Raw genomic sequence first — 18,156 nt, 5'->3', positions numbered from 1 at the left:
AGAGTCTTATTGACAAGCAGCAAGCAATGTCACTGCAACCCAATAGAGGAAATTTTGGAAAAGAGAATGAGACTTCAAATTGTTTTAAATATGATATGAGATATGATGTATCTTAGTATCTTTTTTTTCCTACTCATAGTAGACATGGGTTTCTCTTATTTATTTACTCTTTTTTTTTTCTAGAAGATTGGAGTTGTTTGAACTTTGAAGAACAGCATTCCCTTGGTTATCATCCATTGTAAGTTCTTTGACTGAATTGGGTGTTTTCATATTGCAGTTTGAGGGCAAATCCCATCCAAAAATGGAGTAGTTTGAACTTTGAAGATAAGCACTCCCTTGGTTATCATCTCATTGTAGGTCTTTTGACTGTATTTTAGTGTCTCAGTTAGCAGATAAATTCCGCCCACAAAGTGGAGTAGTTTGAACTTTGAAGTTAAAAGCACTCTCTTGGTTTTCATCTCACTGGCCATTATTGGCCCATGCTTTGCATGACTGTAAAATGGTGGGCCCCAACTCATCAAAACATGACTGTAAAATAGTGGGTCCCACCCTATGCATGGATTTAGGTAGAGATGGTGAGACCCACCCCTCCAAAACATGAGGTGAAAAAATGGTGGCCCTCACCCATTCAACGCATGAGGTGTAAAAAAACTCCATTGAAAAATAAAAATAAAAATGCAAAGTGTAGTAGGTCTGCAACTTTCCTTAAAAGCAAGGGAAAGTTTGGATTATCGAAAGACTTTTCATCAGATTTTGTCTTATTCATTTAATTCATGCATGAGAAGTGGTCGTTCTCTCATGCAAAAGTCAGTTCCAAAATGCATTTCCGCGAAATTTCCTATCAAGTCCCTCAGAACATATCATAGATTACAATTCTTTTGACTGAATTGCCACTTTCAGAGTCCAGTTTGCACTTTGCAGACAAATTCCGCCCACAGTCTGTAGTTTGAACTTTGAAGATATTGATTCCTTGGTTATCACCTCATTCTAACTCGTTTAGACTGAATTGGGTCTTTTAGAGTAGACAAATTCTAACCAAAATGCAAATGGGTTGCACTCCCAAACACTTCATCCATCTTATTCTCTTTCTAGATGAAGAAGACTTTGATCATCTATGTCTCTTGCTAGGAAGATGCCAAATCAACTCTATGTGTGGGACCCAGTAACTTAGATTGATCCGAACCGTCCGTGAGTGAAACTAAGTGTAGACCTGGCAAATGGGTGGGTCGGGCCGGGTCAACCTGCGGGTGATGCGGGTGCGGGTCACACGGGTCGGGTGAGGAAATGACCTGCATTTTTGCAGGTCAGAATTTAGGTGACCCGCACGGCCCGCAGGTGGGCCGGGTCAACCGCAAATTCAAACAGTAGCTTATTTTGGGAAATGTTATCACTGGATTTTGATGAGGGTGGTATGGCCGGCACCGTGGGATGATCCAAACCGTCCATTAGATGGCCCACAGGCTAAATAGGTGTTGCCCCAAAAATAATTTCAATAGGTTGATCCTAACCCTCTGATCTATAGAGGGTTAGGATCAAGTGATCAACCCTCTAACGTTCAAATCGGAGGGTTGGGATCAACCTATGGTGCTAGCCATAATCTATTCAGGCATCAAACCCTTAAAAATAGATTAGCATGACAAAATTACCATCCTTGGCATTAGAAAAAAAAGCCATCTAACTAGATTAGCATAACAAAATCACCACCCTTAAAAAAGCGGGTACCCGCGGGTTAGTTTTGACGGGTTAGATTATGAAAACGTGCAGGAATGAAAATCGCCAGACAGGTGAGATACATCCAGCCCGATCTTAGTGGTTCTGTTGATTGATTCAAAAAAACAGGTGAAGAGACTGAACTGAACTCCACAATTAGCAGCCAATGAACAGCCAGCAGTGAAAACTATGAGGCCGGGGGCAAATGGACCTGAAAAGAGTGTCTAGAGAATGAGTGAGGTGGTGTTTTGAGGGTGAAGAAACCATTGAGGGGCTCGAATTGAAGTGGGTTTTCATGAAATCTCCCCTTGTTGTCTGTGCCTTGTTCTTCTTGAGCGGCTGTAGCTTTGCGCGCATGTGGGGAGAAGTAATGACCACATAAGGTTTGTTTCTTTTTTCATTTTTTTTTTGTTTCAATTAGGCTGAGGGCAGAAGGGTGGAGAGAGATGAAGACGGTGAGTTTATGAAAATGAGTGATGAAAATCACCAGATAGGTGAAACGTATCCAGCTTGAGCTTGGCCACAAGAAAGTTCTGTTGTTTGATGCCAAAAATGCAATTGATGAGATTGAACTCCACATTATTAACAACGGTTGGACAGGTGGGCCAAATCCAACCTAAGCTTCGCTGCAGGAAGGGAATGGAGATGAAATAATACTGTTTTGAAATGAGCAGCTGATGAGATTAAGTGATCGAGTTTGGGCTTTTATTTCAAAGGCCTGCTTTTCCAAACCCAACACAGGTTCTTTCTCGTAAAGGCTCTGTTTTTGTCTGACATAAACATGTTTTGCTATGACAAGGAGAACTGAAAAATTGCTTGGACTGAAATTGGGAAGAGCGATCAACATTCAAAAAGATCATAAGGAATGTGATGCATAATTCCAGGGCAATGTGACTGCTGAAAGAAAAGCAATCTCACTAATGAAATAGAACACTCAAAATAAGATTCTCGGCCTCAGCAAGTATAAATTGTCACTATGTTCGTGCCCATTACACTCCTTAAACCTAAAAGATAACAGTCGCATTTAATTAGAGATTCGAAGAACAAATGACAAAACTCATAATCCAAGTAGCATTTTCAAAGGTAATAGAGTGGGTCAGATGCTAGACTACACCTTGATAGCATACTTCCTCATTGGAAAGTGTATTTCCTTTTTCTTCTCTCGTTCGGTCTTCAAAGATAACTGCACATAAATATAAACAAACAAAAGATGGCCATGTATATCAATAATCATTTGAGAGAAGTGTTTAATGTAGGATTGAATAAAAACATATGCATGGAATCTGAACAATTGTACACAAGCATTGGTGAATGCCACACGATGAAACCATAAAATCAAATTTGTCAAGGACATAATTACCAGAACTTTTTAGTTGGATGGGAAGCTCACTTCAAAAGCTAAGTTCTTCTCGCTTCCCAAATTTAGGGGAAGCATGCTTCTCACCCACTTCTTATGTGTTTCCTCTTAATTATGAGTACACTTCTTAATTAGGTAATTATTTTTTCCAGAAAAAAGTACTTTCTTATTCTGAAAACTTCCAATGAGCGTATTTAAACAGTACATTTAAAAACACAGTAAGTTTCAAATGAAATTTATGTGCACCTTTTTCCAAAAACTCAATTAAATCTACGTGAATTAAACATGCAAAACTATAATACCTAAAACTTATAATTCTAATGAGTCACAAAATCTTCTTTAATTAATACAATCGCTTGCCATTCAAAGTCTTCACAGTTGCAGATATTCCGCTTCTTTAATTAATACAATCCTTTGCCATTCAAACAAAAAGTCTTCTTTAATACACGTAATCGTAATCTACATTAACCCCTCGTCCCCAACTAGTACAACCTCTGTGTATTTACTTATGTTTGCTTCCAATGAGGCTTATTACATGTTCCATGTTGACTTTAAATGATGCTTCCCACCCGTTACCTCTTTACTTTCGAACATTTTGCATCCAAAACTTTCTCTTTTATAAACCATTCAAACAAAAAGTCTTCTTTAATACACATAATCATAATCTACATTAACCCCTCCTCCCCAACTAGTAGAACCTCTATGTGTATTTACTTCTGTTTGCTTCCAATGAGGCTTGTTCCATGTGGACTTTAAATGACGCTTCCCACCCGTTACCTCTTTACTTTCGAACATTTTGCATCCTAAACTTTCTCTTTTATAAAACCCTCGCTCCAATATCACTTCCCACTCAGACAAATATGGGCAAGGCAAATGGTGGCCCAAGGAAACAACCCCTTGATCCCCCAAATAGTAAATAGTATAATGATGTCTATAACTAGAGTTTCAAATGGAAGAAAAGGGATTCTAAAATGCATGTGGGCCTGCGGGTAATAGTGGTGACATGACTAATTGACTATAAAGATCCCAGGCGAGCATTGACATATGAATGCACATCCACAAGTGATAGTTTTTTCCCGTTAAGACACCCATATACCACCTTTCTACTAAGACTGATTAGTGATTACTAACAACGAATACTAGGTATGCCAAGAGTCACATCGTAAAGTTCCCCTAGCCCATCTAGGAAGGTCCTTCCAATGCAAGTATGTATATTCCCTTTTCTTACACAGGCAAAATTAGCCAAAGCATCAGCAACCTGGTTGGCTTCTCTGAACTGAGGCGACACTTTCGACCTCACTCTAAAACAAAAGATTGAAGCTCCTGCCAATAATATTTAATGGCCCATTTGGGTGGTGGTGGTGGGGCATGGGTGTTGTGTGTGTGCCGTGTTGGGGGGGGGGGGGGGGGGTTGGCAAACAGTCACACCGTAAAGTGCCGCTAGCCTCCTTTCTAGGAAGGTACTTCCCATTGCTAGTATGTATGATTCTCTTTTCTTTTAAAGGCAAAATTAGCCAAAGAGTCAACATTAGCAACCTGGTCGGCTTCTCTGAACTAAGGTGACACTTTCGGCCTCATCTCTAAAACCAAAGATTGAAGGTCCAACCAATAATATTTAACGGACCATGGGGTTGTAACAGGAATTAAAACGGTTTAACCGAACAACTGTATTAACATTTAAGTGTGTTAGTTTTTAAAGGGAAATGATCGACCCCCTTGTTTTTACCTGGGACAACCCCCACCAATTCACTGACTTAAGGCTAAGGGGTTGTGCCGAGTAAAAAAAGGTTGAAATGTTATATGATATTAAGCTAAAAACTTAAAATCGAGAAACCTTTATTATTCTAGGATTTTATCTTCTCTTTACTCTCTTCTTTAGGGTTTTTGGTTTTTCACCGCCACATTTCCAAGACTCCAACTCTGCCTCTCCGCCTCACCACTCCAACTCCGGGATCTGGCCGCGACTATCATTTTTCTCTTCTCGCCACAAACCGAAACTAGCTTAGCAAAGGTCAACTCTCTCTCCTCTATTTTTCTTCCCTAATTTTTTCTCTTCTCGCTATAGATTTTTAAGGTCAGCCCTTTTATTGTGTTTTTTTTTTCATCCTGTCTTTTTTTGTGTGTTTGAATTGCATGTTTGTTTGTGCAAATATGTGGTTAGCCTTTCAATTTGGGGAATAATTTATGTTGAAGATTTTGATTTTTGATCTAATCGTGTTTTTTATGCCGCAATTTGGATGTTCCTTTTTGGACTTAGGGTTGTTTGGATACATAAATTTTATAATCCAGCACTGTAAAATCGAGCTACAGCCTAGATTTTTTAGACTGCCTGGATTTTAGATTGTAAAATCCAGGTTTTAGCTAATAAAATCCAGGTTTTAAATTGTAAAATCCAGCTGTACAATCCAGTTTAAGGCTATAAAATCCAAGTTTTAGTTTGCAAAATCTAGTCCTGGATTAGAAAATCTCTTGGATTTAATAAGCTAAAGCCTGGATTTTATTATCTAATTTGTAAAATCTAGGTTTTAGACTGTAAAATCCATGTTTTAGACGGTAAAATCCAGTCTTGGATTATAAATCTCTTGGATTTTATAAGCTAAAACCTGGATTTTATAATCGAAGTTCAGTAGATTAGATTGGATTTTACAATCTAAAACCAGGATTTTATAGTCTAAGTTTGTAAAATACAGCCTATAAAATCCAAGTTTTAGATTGTAAAATCCAGTCTTACATTATAAAATCTCTTGGATTTTACAAGTTAAACTTTTATACCCTTTAATGGTGCTTGGAGCTTTGAATGTACTTTTATACCCTTTACTTGCAATTTGAGAAATGGTTTGTTATTCTGATATGCATTTATTATGTACTTTTCCTTTTCTCCTTAGATGTCGCAAGAAGAAGACGCTCCAAATGTTATTTTTAGCGAGCAATCTTCAAACTACATAAACTCAAATCAAACGGTTGCAACCTCACGGAAGAGAAATGTGACGAAGCTACGGTCGGAGGTGTGGACTCACTTTACTAGATTTGTTGATGGGGAGGGTGAAGATAAATGATAGGTGTAACTACTGTGAGAAGGAATTATGTACTGATCCAAGGAAAAATGGAACTACAACACTTGAGATACATTTTGACATGCAAAAAGTCCCCTGCCAATATAACAAAGCAGACAATTGAATTACCGACAAATCAGGGGTCAAGAGGGGGATGATAGTGGCACCCTTACTAGTTGGAAGTTTGATGAAGAGGCTATTAGAAATGCCTTAGCTCGTATGATCATTGTTGACGAGCTTCCTTTCAAGTTTGTGGAGGATGAAAGGTTTAGGGATTTGATGTCAATTGCATGTCCCTCGTTTTCATATTCCGTCACATTCAGCGGTTACGAGGAATTATCAATTCTACTTGAATGAGAAATTGAAGTTGAAAAAGTTTTTTCAATACTTAACGCAAAGGGTTTGTCTCACCACAAACACATGGTCATTTTTGCAAAGAATTAACTACATGTGTCTCACAACTCATTATATAGACAATGATTGGGAATTGCACAAAAAGATCTTAAATTTTTTGTCCATTTCTAGTCACAAAGGTGGGGCTATTGGTAAGGCGGTTGAGAAGTGTCTGCGTGATTGGGGGATTGATAATGTGTTCACAATTGCTGTGGATAATGGAAGTTCGAATGACGTTGCGGTTGGATACTTGAGGAGAAGAATAGTCAAGTGGGGGTCTAGCGTTTTACAAGGAAAATGCTTTCATATGATGTGTATTGCACATATAATTAATCTAGTTGTATGTGATGGATTGAAAGAAGTGGAAGTTGCAGTTGACCGTGTTAGGGTGGCGGTCAGATATGTGAGGAGTTCTCCAGCTAGGTTGAAGCTATTCAAAGAGTGTGTTGAGACTAAAAAGATTCAAAGCAAGAGATACTTGATGTTAAAGATAACTGAAAATTTTGAGAAAGCATTCGATAGGTTTGACGATCAAGATCCGTGTTTCAGTAATGATCTTGATTCAGGAGATGTGGATGGGATTAGAAAGCCCGATAGTAAAGATTGGAAAAAAGTTAGGAGGATGACGGCCTTGCTTCAAAACTTCTATGACCTCACCATACAGACTTCCGGCTCATTGTATGTTACATCCAACACTCTATTTTCTAAAATTATTGAGATTGAATACCATCCAACGCTCTATTTTTCTGAAATTATTGAGATTGAATACCTTCTACGTGAGAGTGATGACTTTAAGTTGGTGATAATGGCGAGGAGAATGAAAGAGAAATATGACAAGTATTGGGACGACAATAAAAAGATTAACAAGTTGATTTATACTGCGGTTGTTGTTGACCCTCGACACAAACTTGATTTTGTGAAATTTGCTCTTATTGATATGTATGAAGAAAAATACGAGTTGGTGGAAAATGTGTTAAATGCCATGGTTGAAATGTTTAAAGAGTTTAACACTAAAATCACAATCAACACACCTCAAGACAATCAAGTTAACTTAGGAAAATCAAGTTCAAGCGAGAATTCTCAATCCTCACAAATGCAAGAACCGAAACATGTGAGGAAGATAATGAAGGAAAAGTATAAGAAACACAACATTGAAACGAGAAGTGGGGAATAACAAATCTGAGATATTTAAGTGAAGCTGTCGAAGAAGATAATAATAATACTGAGGACTCTGATATTTTAGGGTGATGGAAACTTAATACTCCTAGATTTCTATTTTGTCACAAATGGCTCCAAGTGTGTTGGTGGTTCCCATCTCTACCGTTGCTTCAGAGTATACATTTAGCACATGGGACTGTTCTTGATGCATTTAGGAGTTCTTTGACTCCTAAGATAGTACAAGCTCTTATATGTGCTCAAGATTGGTTTCGATTATCGTCAAAACCGCTTAACATCGAAGAACCATTAGAGGATCTTGAATCTGTTGAAAATTGTAATTTTTTCATTGCTTTTAAATTTTTTGAGTATGTTCTATCATTTTTAATATCACTTGAAATTTTGTGTTTACTTTATTTGTATTCTTCGTTTTTAGAATTTTCATATTTTGGAGATGTTTCTTCAAATATTGAACTTTGAAGAGTGAAAGACTAAGATTTGGAGGAGGATTTACTTGGTTTGGTGGTGGGCTTGGTGGCTATTTTGTTGGATTTGATTTTCATGTTGGTTTGACTTTTGAGTTATTGTATGGCGCATGTTGATTTGACTTTTCATATTGAATTTGATTTTCATGTTAATTTGACTTTTGTATTATTGTATGGACTATCAACTATGGTCTATGGATTGTGTTTTGGATTGTGATGTGAAATGATTAAATGAGCAATTGTTTTATATCTATTTAGGCAAACGTGACATGTAATATGAACTTTTATTTTTAGCAATAAAAACCTAATAAGTTATTTCTGTTTTTATTTCTAGTTCTAGTATTATTTTCTTTGCGGGTCAAGTTATTTTGTTATGTCAAGTTATAATTAGAAGTTACTAGCCATTATCATTTCATTTTCAATGTTTTCAACATGTTTTAACGGCTAAGAAGTTTTATGTCGTTTTTAAGGGAAGGCGGGTAGGCATTTTTAATAGTTTGTCAGAATGTAAAGTGCAAGTTAATGAGTACAATGGAGCATGCCACATGTCCTTTAAAAGGCTTTGAATGCGTTCTTACAACGCACTGCGTTCATCATTTTGTTATAAGTGAACTAATCGATTAACCGAAATGTTTATTTCGATTTGGTTAGTTTCGGTTCAAGGAAATTTCGGTTTCGGTTTCGGTTACGGATTTTGGTTTACCGAAAATATTTTAAAGGACATGTGGCATGCTCCATTGTACCCATTAACTTGCACTTGGCATTCTGGCCAACTACTAAAAATGCCTACCAGTCTTTCCTTAAAAACGGTATAAAACTTCTTACCCATTAAAACATGTTGAAAATATTGAAAAAGAAAGGGTAATGGCTAATAACTTATAATTGTAACTTGACATAACAAAGAACTTGACCCGCGAAGAGAATAATACTAGAACTAGAAATAAAAATAGAAATAACTGATTAGATCTGATTGCTAAAAATAAAATATCATATTTACATACCACGTTTGCCTAAATAGATATAAAACTATTGCTAATTTGATCATTTCACATCACTATCCAAAACACAATCCATAAACCATAGTTGATATTTCATACTGCATAAAATAATACAAAAGTAAAAGCAACATAAAAACCAAATCTAACACGAAAAGTTGAACAAAAAATCAAACTATCATACACCGTACAATAACTCAAAAGTCAACCAACATTAAAAACCAAATCCAACAAAATAACCACTAGGCTCACTACCAAATCAAGGAAATCCACCTCCAAACCTTAGTCTTTCACTCTTCAAAGCTCAATATTTGAAGAAACATCTCTAAAATGTGAAAATTATGAAAAAAGTACAAATATCACAACCATCAAATTCCAAGTAATACAAAAAAGGATAGAACATACTAAAAAAATTTAAAAGAAATGAAAAAATCACCATTTCCAACAGATTTAAAATCCTTTAATGCTTCTTCGATGATAAGCGGTTTTGACGATGATCGAAGCAAATCTTGAGCACATGTAAGAGCTTGTACTATCTTACGAGTCAAAGAACTCCTAAATGCATCAATAACACACCCTATATGCTAAATGTAGACCCTGAAACAACGATAGAGATGGGAACCGCCAACACACTTCGAGCCATTTGTGACAAGATAGAAAATCTAGGAGTGTTAAGTTTCCACCATCCTAAAATATCAGTCTTCAGTATTATTATCTTGTTCGGCAGCTTTACTTGAATAACTAACTCAGATTTGTTATCCCCACTTCCCGTTTCATTCTTGTGCTTCTTATATTTTTCCTTCATCATCTTCCTCACATGTTGTTTCGATTCTTGCATTTGTGAGGATTGAGAATTCTTCCTTGAACTTGATTTTCCAAGTCAACTTGATTGTCCTGAGGTGTGTTGATTGTAATCTTAGTATTAAGCTCATTAAACATTTCAATTGTGGCATTTAACACATTTTCCACCAACTCGTTGCCTTTTTCTTCTCTATACATATCAATAAGAGTAAACTTACAAAATTAAGTTTTTTATGTCGAGGATCAACAACAACAGCAATATAAATACTTATTCATCTTTTCAATGTTGCCCCAATACTTGTCATATTTCTCTTTCATTCTCCTCGTCATTATCACCAACTTGAAGTCATTACTCTCACTTCACTGTCGTAAAAGGCATTCAACCTCAATAATTTCAGGAAATAGAGTGTTGGATGTAACATACAATGAGACGGAAATCTGTTTGGAGAGGTCATAAAAGTTTTGAAGCAAGGTCAACATCTTTCTTATTTTTTTCCAATCTTCACTATCGGGTTTTCTAATCTCATCTGCATCCCCTGAATCAAGCTCACTACTGAAACATGGATCTTGATCGTCAAACCAATCAAATCATTTATCAAAATTTTTAGTTGCCTTTAATATCAAGTATGTCCAGTTCCATCTAATGGAAACATCTAGACATAACATACTCTTGCTTTGAATCCTTTCAGGCTCAACACACTCTTTGAAGAGCTTTAACATAGCTGGAGAACTTCTCACATATTTGACCGCCGCCCGAACACGGTCAACTACAACTTCCACTTCTTTCAATCAATCACATACAACTAGATTAATTATATGTGCAATACACCTCATATGAAGGTAAGTTCCTTGTAAAACACTAGAACCCCAGATGACTATTCTTATCCTCAAGTATCCAACCGCAACGTCATTAGAACTTACATTGTCCACAGTAATGGTGAACACATTCTCAATCCCCCAATCAAGCAGACACTTCTCAACCGCCTTACGTAGTTAATTCTTTGCAAAGAGGACAATGTGTCCGTAGTGAGACAAATCCTTTGAGTTGAGTGTTGAAAAAACTTTTTCAACTTCAATCTCTCATCCAAGTAGAATTGAAAGTAATCCCCCGTAACCATCGAACGTGACGGAATATGAAACCGATGACATGCAACTGACATCAAATCCCTAAACCCTTCCTCCTCCACAAACTTGAAACGAAGCTCATCAACAATGATCATACGGGCTAAGGCATTTCTAATAGCTTCTTGATCAAACTTCCAACTAGTAAGGGTTTTAGATTGTAAAGTCCAGTCCTACATTGTAAAATCTAAGCTAAAACCTAAAGTTAGTATGGTTATTGCTTTCACTTTTATACCCTTTAATGGTGTTTGGAGCTTTGAATGTACTTTTATTCCCTTTACTTGCAATTTGAGACGTGGTTTGTTATTCTGATATGCATTTATTATGTACTTTTCTTTTTCTCCATAGATGTCGCAAGAAGAAGATGCTCCTAATGTTATTTTTAGCGAGCAATCTTCAAACCACATAGACTCAAACGAAACGGTTGCAAACTCACGGAAGAGAAAGGTGATGAAGCCAAGGTCAGAGGTGTGCGCTCACTTTTCGCGATTTGTTGATGGGGAGGGGAAGATAAGGCTAGGTGTAACTACTGTGAGAAGGAATTATGTGGTGATCCACGGAAAAAATTGAACTACCGCACTTAAGATTCACATTTTGACATGCAAGAAGTTCCCGCCAGTATGACAAAGCAGACATAGTTGAATTACCAACCAAACAGTGGTTAAGAGAGGGATGGTAGTGGCTGTATTTTACAAACTTAGATTATAAAATTCTGGTTTTAGCTTACAAAATCTAGGTTTTAGCTTGTAAAATCCAAGAGATTTTAGATTTTATAATCTAGGACTGGATTTTACAGTCTAAAACCTGGAATTTACAAATTAGATAATAAAATCCAAGTTTTAGCTTATTAAATCCAAGAGATTTTATAATCCAGGACTGGATTTTACAATCTAAAAGCTAACCACATATTTTCACAAATAAACATGCAATTCAAATACAAAAAAAAAAAGATAGGATGAAAAAAAACACAATCAAAGGGCTGACCTTTGTTAGTCTTTGAAAAACAAAAACAAAAAGAGAGGAAAAATCTGTGGTGAGAAAAATGGTGAGAAGAGAAAAAATTAGGGAAGAAAAATAGAGGAGAGCTGACCTTCGTTAAGCTGGTCTCGGTCTGTGGTGAGAAGAGAAAAATGATGGTCGCGGTAACCGCCACCCGCCAGATCCCGGAGTTGGAGTGGTGAGGCGGGGAGGCGGAGTTGGAGGGGCCACGGTGAGAAACTAAAAATCCTAAAGAAGAGAGTAAAGAGAAGATAAAATCCTAGAATAATAAAGGTATCTCGATTTTGAGTTTTTAACTTAATATCATATAACATTTCAGTCTTTTTTTTACTCGGCACAACCCCTTAGCCTTGAGTCAATGAATGAGTGGGGGTTGTCCCAGCTATGGTTTTAAATTTCGGCCGAAATCCGAAATTTCGGATTTCGGTGGGGATCGAAACCAAAATTTGCCGAAAATTTGCATTTTGCCCTTTATCAAATTTCGACCGTCATTTCGTTCCGAAATTAAATGATCGAAATTCCGATTTAATGTAATTTTTTCTTTAAAAAAAAACTGTTACAAAATTTCGGTCTGAAATTTCAAAATTTATTAAATAATGTTTTTTAATTATTACCGAATTTCGGTGGGGTCCGAAATAGTTACCGAAACCGAAATCTAAAATCTTGGTCCCAGCTAAAAAAAGGGTGTCGATCATTTCCCTTTAAAAACTAACACCACACTTAAATGTTAATACAGTTGTTTGGTTAAACCGTATTAATTACCGTTACAAACCGAAACCGAAAACCAAAATATAGTTGGTGCCAATACCGAAACCTAACCGGTACGCCTGGTAACAGAACTGAATCAACCGACCGGATTCGGTTCGGTCGGTTAATTCAGTTCTAACTGATTATGCATAGCCCTATTCATCACTCTCTTAATCTAACTGCTTGTCAAAGAAGACATCATGACAGCAATCCACAAATCTCAAAACATTTTTTCCATAAATGGCTCAAAAACATCCTTTGGATGGGAACATTGCCTTGGTAACAGTGCCAATAAGACTATGGTAATGAGATACATGAACTCATCCACAAGCGGGTGTACCACTTCCTTTAACAGAGAATGTTGTTGGGGCACAACATTCTCCCGGTCCTCACTGTTGATTAGGGTTGCAACTCAGGTCGTGTTTTCAAGAACCCTACCCTGGTCGGGTTTTATTTCAGAAAACCCACGATTCATAAACTCCACCCTACCCAAGATAGTTTCCGGGCCGGGTCGGGTTTTTATATATAATTGTCTTTACCAAGTTAGAGCTTCCATCTTGTTTTACAGTCACATTGGGCTATTTTCCAATCAACTTCTTCACCACTTGAACAGTTAGGATTCTAGTTGATCCACCAACAAAAGTCACCTCAGCTAAATCCTCGAAGGAAAACTTTGCACCCCTCCGTTTGGTTGCCAGCTAAATTTTTGTCCTAGGAATAATCTAGTAAAATTTTGAACCCATCCCATGTTTGGTTGCCTTTTAGCACTAGAATTAAGGATGAGCAGACTAAGTCTGCAGATCTGCAACTTTTCTTCATCTTAGTTGCATTTCAAGGGTTTTCTATTCCATCTTAGTCTAGCATTTTCTGCAATACTTGTCATGTCTAGTGTAGTTGGGATAAGGGTTCTAGAAAACTGACCTGCAATACTTGTCATGTCTAGTGTAGTTGGGATAAGGGTTCTAGAAAACTAACCTAACCACCATTTATCTATTTGTTTATTATTTATTTTTGTTGGGATGTCTATGTAGATTTTAGGTGTTGGGTTCTCTGTTTCCAATTTCTTTATTATTTTCACATGGGAAGAAGAAGCCTTATGAATCATGATGTCTGAGAAAAAAGCATGGCATGTGAGACTTCGGTTTTTTAGGTTACCTTTGGATTGAGCAAATATGATCTTTTATCATACAAATATGATCTTGTGAGATTGAGCATATTTTCAACCTCTTTGTGTGTTTTTAGTTTGCCTTTTTTGTTAGGTTGTTTAATAGAGTATAGATCAAACATGCAGTCTAATTTTGTTTTTTTTCCAGCGAAGTTCCATGCATTTGCTAATCATGAGAAGATCAGTGTGGCACGCTTCAATATGATTAAAAAGCTTGATGATGACGAGAAGAGGGAATGGATCAAACTTTTAAGCCAAAACCCGCCAAACTAACTGGTTTGACTTGTTTATATTGATTGTGTACTGCATTATAGAAGAGATCAGGAGAAAAAAAATCATTTCATCACCATTCATTCGGCATGGTTTTCTGAAATTACCTAGGGTCACCATTCATTTGGCATGGTTTTCAAGGGCACCCCTATTGGTCAGTTTCAGCAAAGTGCATTTAAGATGGTGCCAAAAAAAGTGGATGGAAGGAAAATATGGAAATGACCTTGATTTTTGCTGACACTGACCAATGGGGGCGCCCTAGAAACTGGTTTTTGCAAGGGCACTCTTCATTAAATTATTCCTCAAAAAATCATTTAAAATTTTGTAATTTACAAAATGGGATTTGCTAGCATCCATCGCTAAGGAATTTCACGGAGTGTCTGTTGCATTAGAGAAGATCCACCTCAGATGAATTAAATAAATAAGACAAAGTCTGAGCATATGTGCCTGCTCTCTCATGCAACAGATGCTCCACTAGCAAACCCCTACTTTAAATAATTTCATCGGCAAGTCCCAGTCCTTTTTCCCATCTTAGAGGGGTTTCAAAGCTTTTGATGTAGGTTACATTTGAACAATTTTATTTATTTAATGGTCTGTGCAATGTGCTAGAGCCAAGTTACCTTCACCTTGTTGTGTAATATATCCTGTACTAACATCAAATGCTACCCCCAACAAACAAGCATATCCGTGCCACTTGCTAAGGCCCTTGTTCGTTTTGGGTTTTGAGAACCGATTTTCAGTCCAAAGCTGATTATTGGACTCAAAATTAAACGCAATTTTTCAGTCCAATAATCACTTTGGGACTCAAAATGGGTTCTCAAAATCCAAAAGGAACAAGGTCCAAGTCGTGATGCACTTATAACCAATGGAAGTCCAATAATCTTTCTAGAGATGCATTCACAACCCTTGTTATGTTTTATTATTCAACAGTTGATTACTCTCTCACCTTTCCTCCACCTGATTGTATGTAGTCCTCTGCATCCTTTTAATATGCTCTAATCATATAGGAGTTTCAGGCAGAGTTAAAATTATCATTAGAGGGTCCAGTCAAATGTTTCACTTTTTACTACTAAGCTCTGATGTGTCATTTCTGCCATAATGCATCTTATGTTCCTAATCATCACTGAATATCTTAGCAATTTTACTTTTTTCTTCTCACTAGAGTGTTACCATCTTTCAGGGAAAAAAAAGAGAAGTTGATTACTGCATGCATGCCAGAGTGATCAAGAATCGGATTGAGTTGAAGGCGTGACTCAGTTCTCCTAACCCTCAAACAATGAAATCACCTTGGAGGGTGTTTTTTTTTTTTTTTTTTGAATCTTGAAGTGCTCTGATTGAGTAGTTGTTTATGTTGTGTGTCAAATGACCAATACAGCACTCTGCCCATTTTCAATTTCTATGTCACAGGGCACTTTAGTCATTTCACATGACATTTGTTTCCTTTTATAATATTCATTCGATCTGTAGTGTGGTTGTTCTGTATGACGAGCACTTTGATTTTTTTCATTAGATATGTGTATTGTGGTTATTTTGTATGATGAGCACTTTGCCCATTTTCCACGAGACAAGGATATTTTGGTCATTTCTTATGAGAACAATTTCTTACAATTTTTTATGGTAGGGGTAATTAGGTCATTTTACATGAGATTAGGTCATTTTTTATGAGGGGTGATTAGGTCGTTTTACATGAGATAGATATATTTTGTTATTTCTCATTAAATATGACTTATTTTTATTTTTATTTTTATTTGTGAGATTTAAAATTCAAATCCAAAGAGTAGCCAAACAAAAGATTAAAAAATTTGTATTTGATTTGAAAATCATCACAAGATCATCCAAACAAATAATTTAGAAATTTAGAAATTTGAAAATTTTGGATTTCAAATTCACAGAATTGTAAATCTGTAATCCAAATCCAAATCCAAATCCAAATTCAATGGGTATCCAAACGGGCCCTAACAGTATTCCAAATTAAGCCACAAACAATAGCATACACACAGAAAACAATCCCATAATAAATCAAAATTACAAAAATGTAGAAGAAAAATATGGCACCCAAAATTTCAATTATATAGAAATAAAACACTTAAAATTATACCTGGTGCTTGGTTAGGCGTCGCCTGATAGCTCTGGTCTTTTTCGGCCTTAAATCAAGTGGCAAATATTTCTTCTTCTTATAAGCTTCCCTCAAAGCCGCTTTCTGCTTCTGCGAGATCACAGTCAACACTTGGGCAATCGATAACCTAACAACTTTACTGCAACAAAGGAAAAAAAAAAAATGTTACCCAGGTAACATATGAACAAACTGTTCGATGAAATGCTTCAAAGAAGTTGAAACTAATAAGAAGGAAAAAAAAACTTTCAATTTCGTTACATTTTGGAGAGCTTATTAGGCGCTCCACCCGTGACTTTGGCGACACGGAGGAGAGCTAGCTCTGCTTTCAGATCCTTCAGTTGATTCAAAAGGTCGGCTTTTGTTTTTTCTCGGAGTTCATGAACTTTGATTCTCGCTGCAGATTTTGAAGAAAAAAGAGATTGTGAGAATAGACGAAGAAAACGAGTAGAAGAAATCGATTGAGAACTTACCCATGACGCAGATCGAGTGGGTTTCTGCCTGGGATCCGGAAAACAGCAAAGTAGCGAGGCGGAAAGGGTATAAATAGCGATTGCGTGAGGTGTGTAAAATATGCGAAACCCTAACCCTAGAGTGGTTCAATGGGCCAAATCTTGGGGAAAGTGAAAATTAAGGAAATGAAATTGTGGCTTATTGGGCTTCTTTGCCAAGGCCCACAGTCATTGACACATGAAGATTAAAGAAGGTACACTCTCTATGACTTGTAGTACTCATCATCATTTCTAGGCCCGGACCTAGATCGATGGTCCAATGGATCCTTTGTGTCCCCACTCTAAATGTGTGGGACATAGCCATTTGATGGGGTCCATTGGAGTGTTTCAAGTGGAGCATATACATAATAAACATGTGAACCAGACTGGGGCGCTCTCATAATCAGTGTTCCATAAATTTATAATCTCTTATATCTTATTGCTAGAGCTGGAACCGAACCGACATTGTTGATGTTACTAATTTTTAATTTCTTAGTTCTTATACATAATAAAGATAAAGAAATCTTGATATAACATATAAGAGAATACCTTCTTAGAAAATGTTGTTCAAAGTAAATGTACATTATCATACATATTTTTCATACCACTAGCATTCTAACAAGATTGGAGGGTGTGTGTATATGTAGTATGCTTCTAACCAAAAGAGTGTAAGACCATTAATTCATCTCTCTCAAATGACAAGAAGTGTAAGACCGTTCATCTTTCTCTTCCCACTCTCTCTCTCTCAGTATTACATGCTAAAAAAGGAATGAAATTTCTTAGATAGTGAGATTGCAAGAAAAATAGGGAGATAAGACTTATCTTCTAATACTTAATATGCTCTACCCATTTATATAAAAGTTGCCACTGAAAATATAAAATAAAATAAGAGGCCCAACCTTATTTTGCTATCGTACGAGGATACCCTTCAATTATTTTCCTTACAGGCTAATCATGAAAGTAATTTTGGTATATAACATCTAAAATGATAAACGAAAACGTCATTTGAATGAATCGAATAAAAAAAAAACGCCTCTATCCATCTCCTTTCTATGTCTCGATCGCTGAATCTAAAATCCATCCGTTGATCGTCTTCTTCATTCATCGATCATCGTTGGCATGTGTTCTTCAAATCACCTCTATTTTTCACTAGGCTTCTTCCCTGTAAGCATAGAGTAATAGTAAAACTAGATGTTGTATTCTCTTTGTAGAGGATTCAAAACATATAGAGTGTTCCAGTGAGGGTAAACATGAGAAGTTAACCCCATTTTGGGGTAAGCGATTTCAGATGAATTTACTT

General features: G+C 36.6%; 1 protein-coding gene across 1 annotated transcript; it reads right to left on the bottom strand.

Moving 5' to 3' along the window:
- Positions 1-2,608: 2,608 nt before the first annotated feature.
- On the bottom strand, positions 2,609-16,997 carry LOC143873305 (large ribosomal subunit protein uL29). Its single transcript, XM_077376802.1, has 4 exons — positions 16,839-16,997; positions 16,627-16,762; positions 16,351-16,507; positions 2,609-2,893 (listed from the first exon to the last, which is right to left on the bottom strand). The coding sequence occupies exons 1-4, from the start codon at positions 16,840-16,842 to the stop codon at positions 2,819-2,821; spliced, it is 372 nt and encodes a 123-aa protein (XP_077232917.1). The 5' UTR covers positions 16,843-16,997; the 3' UTR covers positions 2,609-2,818.
- Between the last annotated feature and the right edge of the window lie 1,159 nt (positions 16,998-18,156).

Source organism: Tasmannia lanceolata, unplaced genomic scaffold (genome assembly GCF_043159265.1).
Source record: "Tasmannia lanceolata isolate RefF3 unplaced genomic scaffold, GAP_Taslan_0.1 ptg000002l, whole genome shotgun sequence".
Lineage (NCBI taxonomy): Eukaryota > Viridiplantae > Streptophyta > Magnoliopsida > Canellales > Winteraceae > Tasmannia > Tasmannia lanceolata.
Note: the sequence above shows the minus strand (reverse complement) of the source record. Positions and strands in the feature narration are given on the sequence as shown.

Coding starts and splice junctions, on each gene's coding strand:
- LOC143873305 (XM_077376802.1), bottom strand. Junction 16,508..16,626: donor CCTAATAAGCTCTCCAAAAT/GTAACGAAATTG, acceptor CCTTTGTTGCAG/TAAAGTTGTTAGGTTATCGA. Junction 2,894..16,350: donor GACGCCTAACCAAGCACCAG/GTATAATTTTAA, acceptor ATTTATGTGCAG/TTATCTTTGAAGACCGAACG.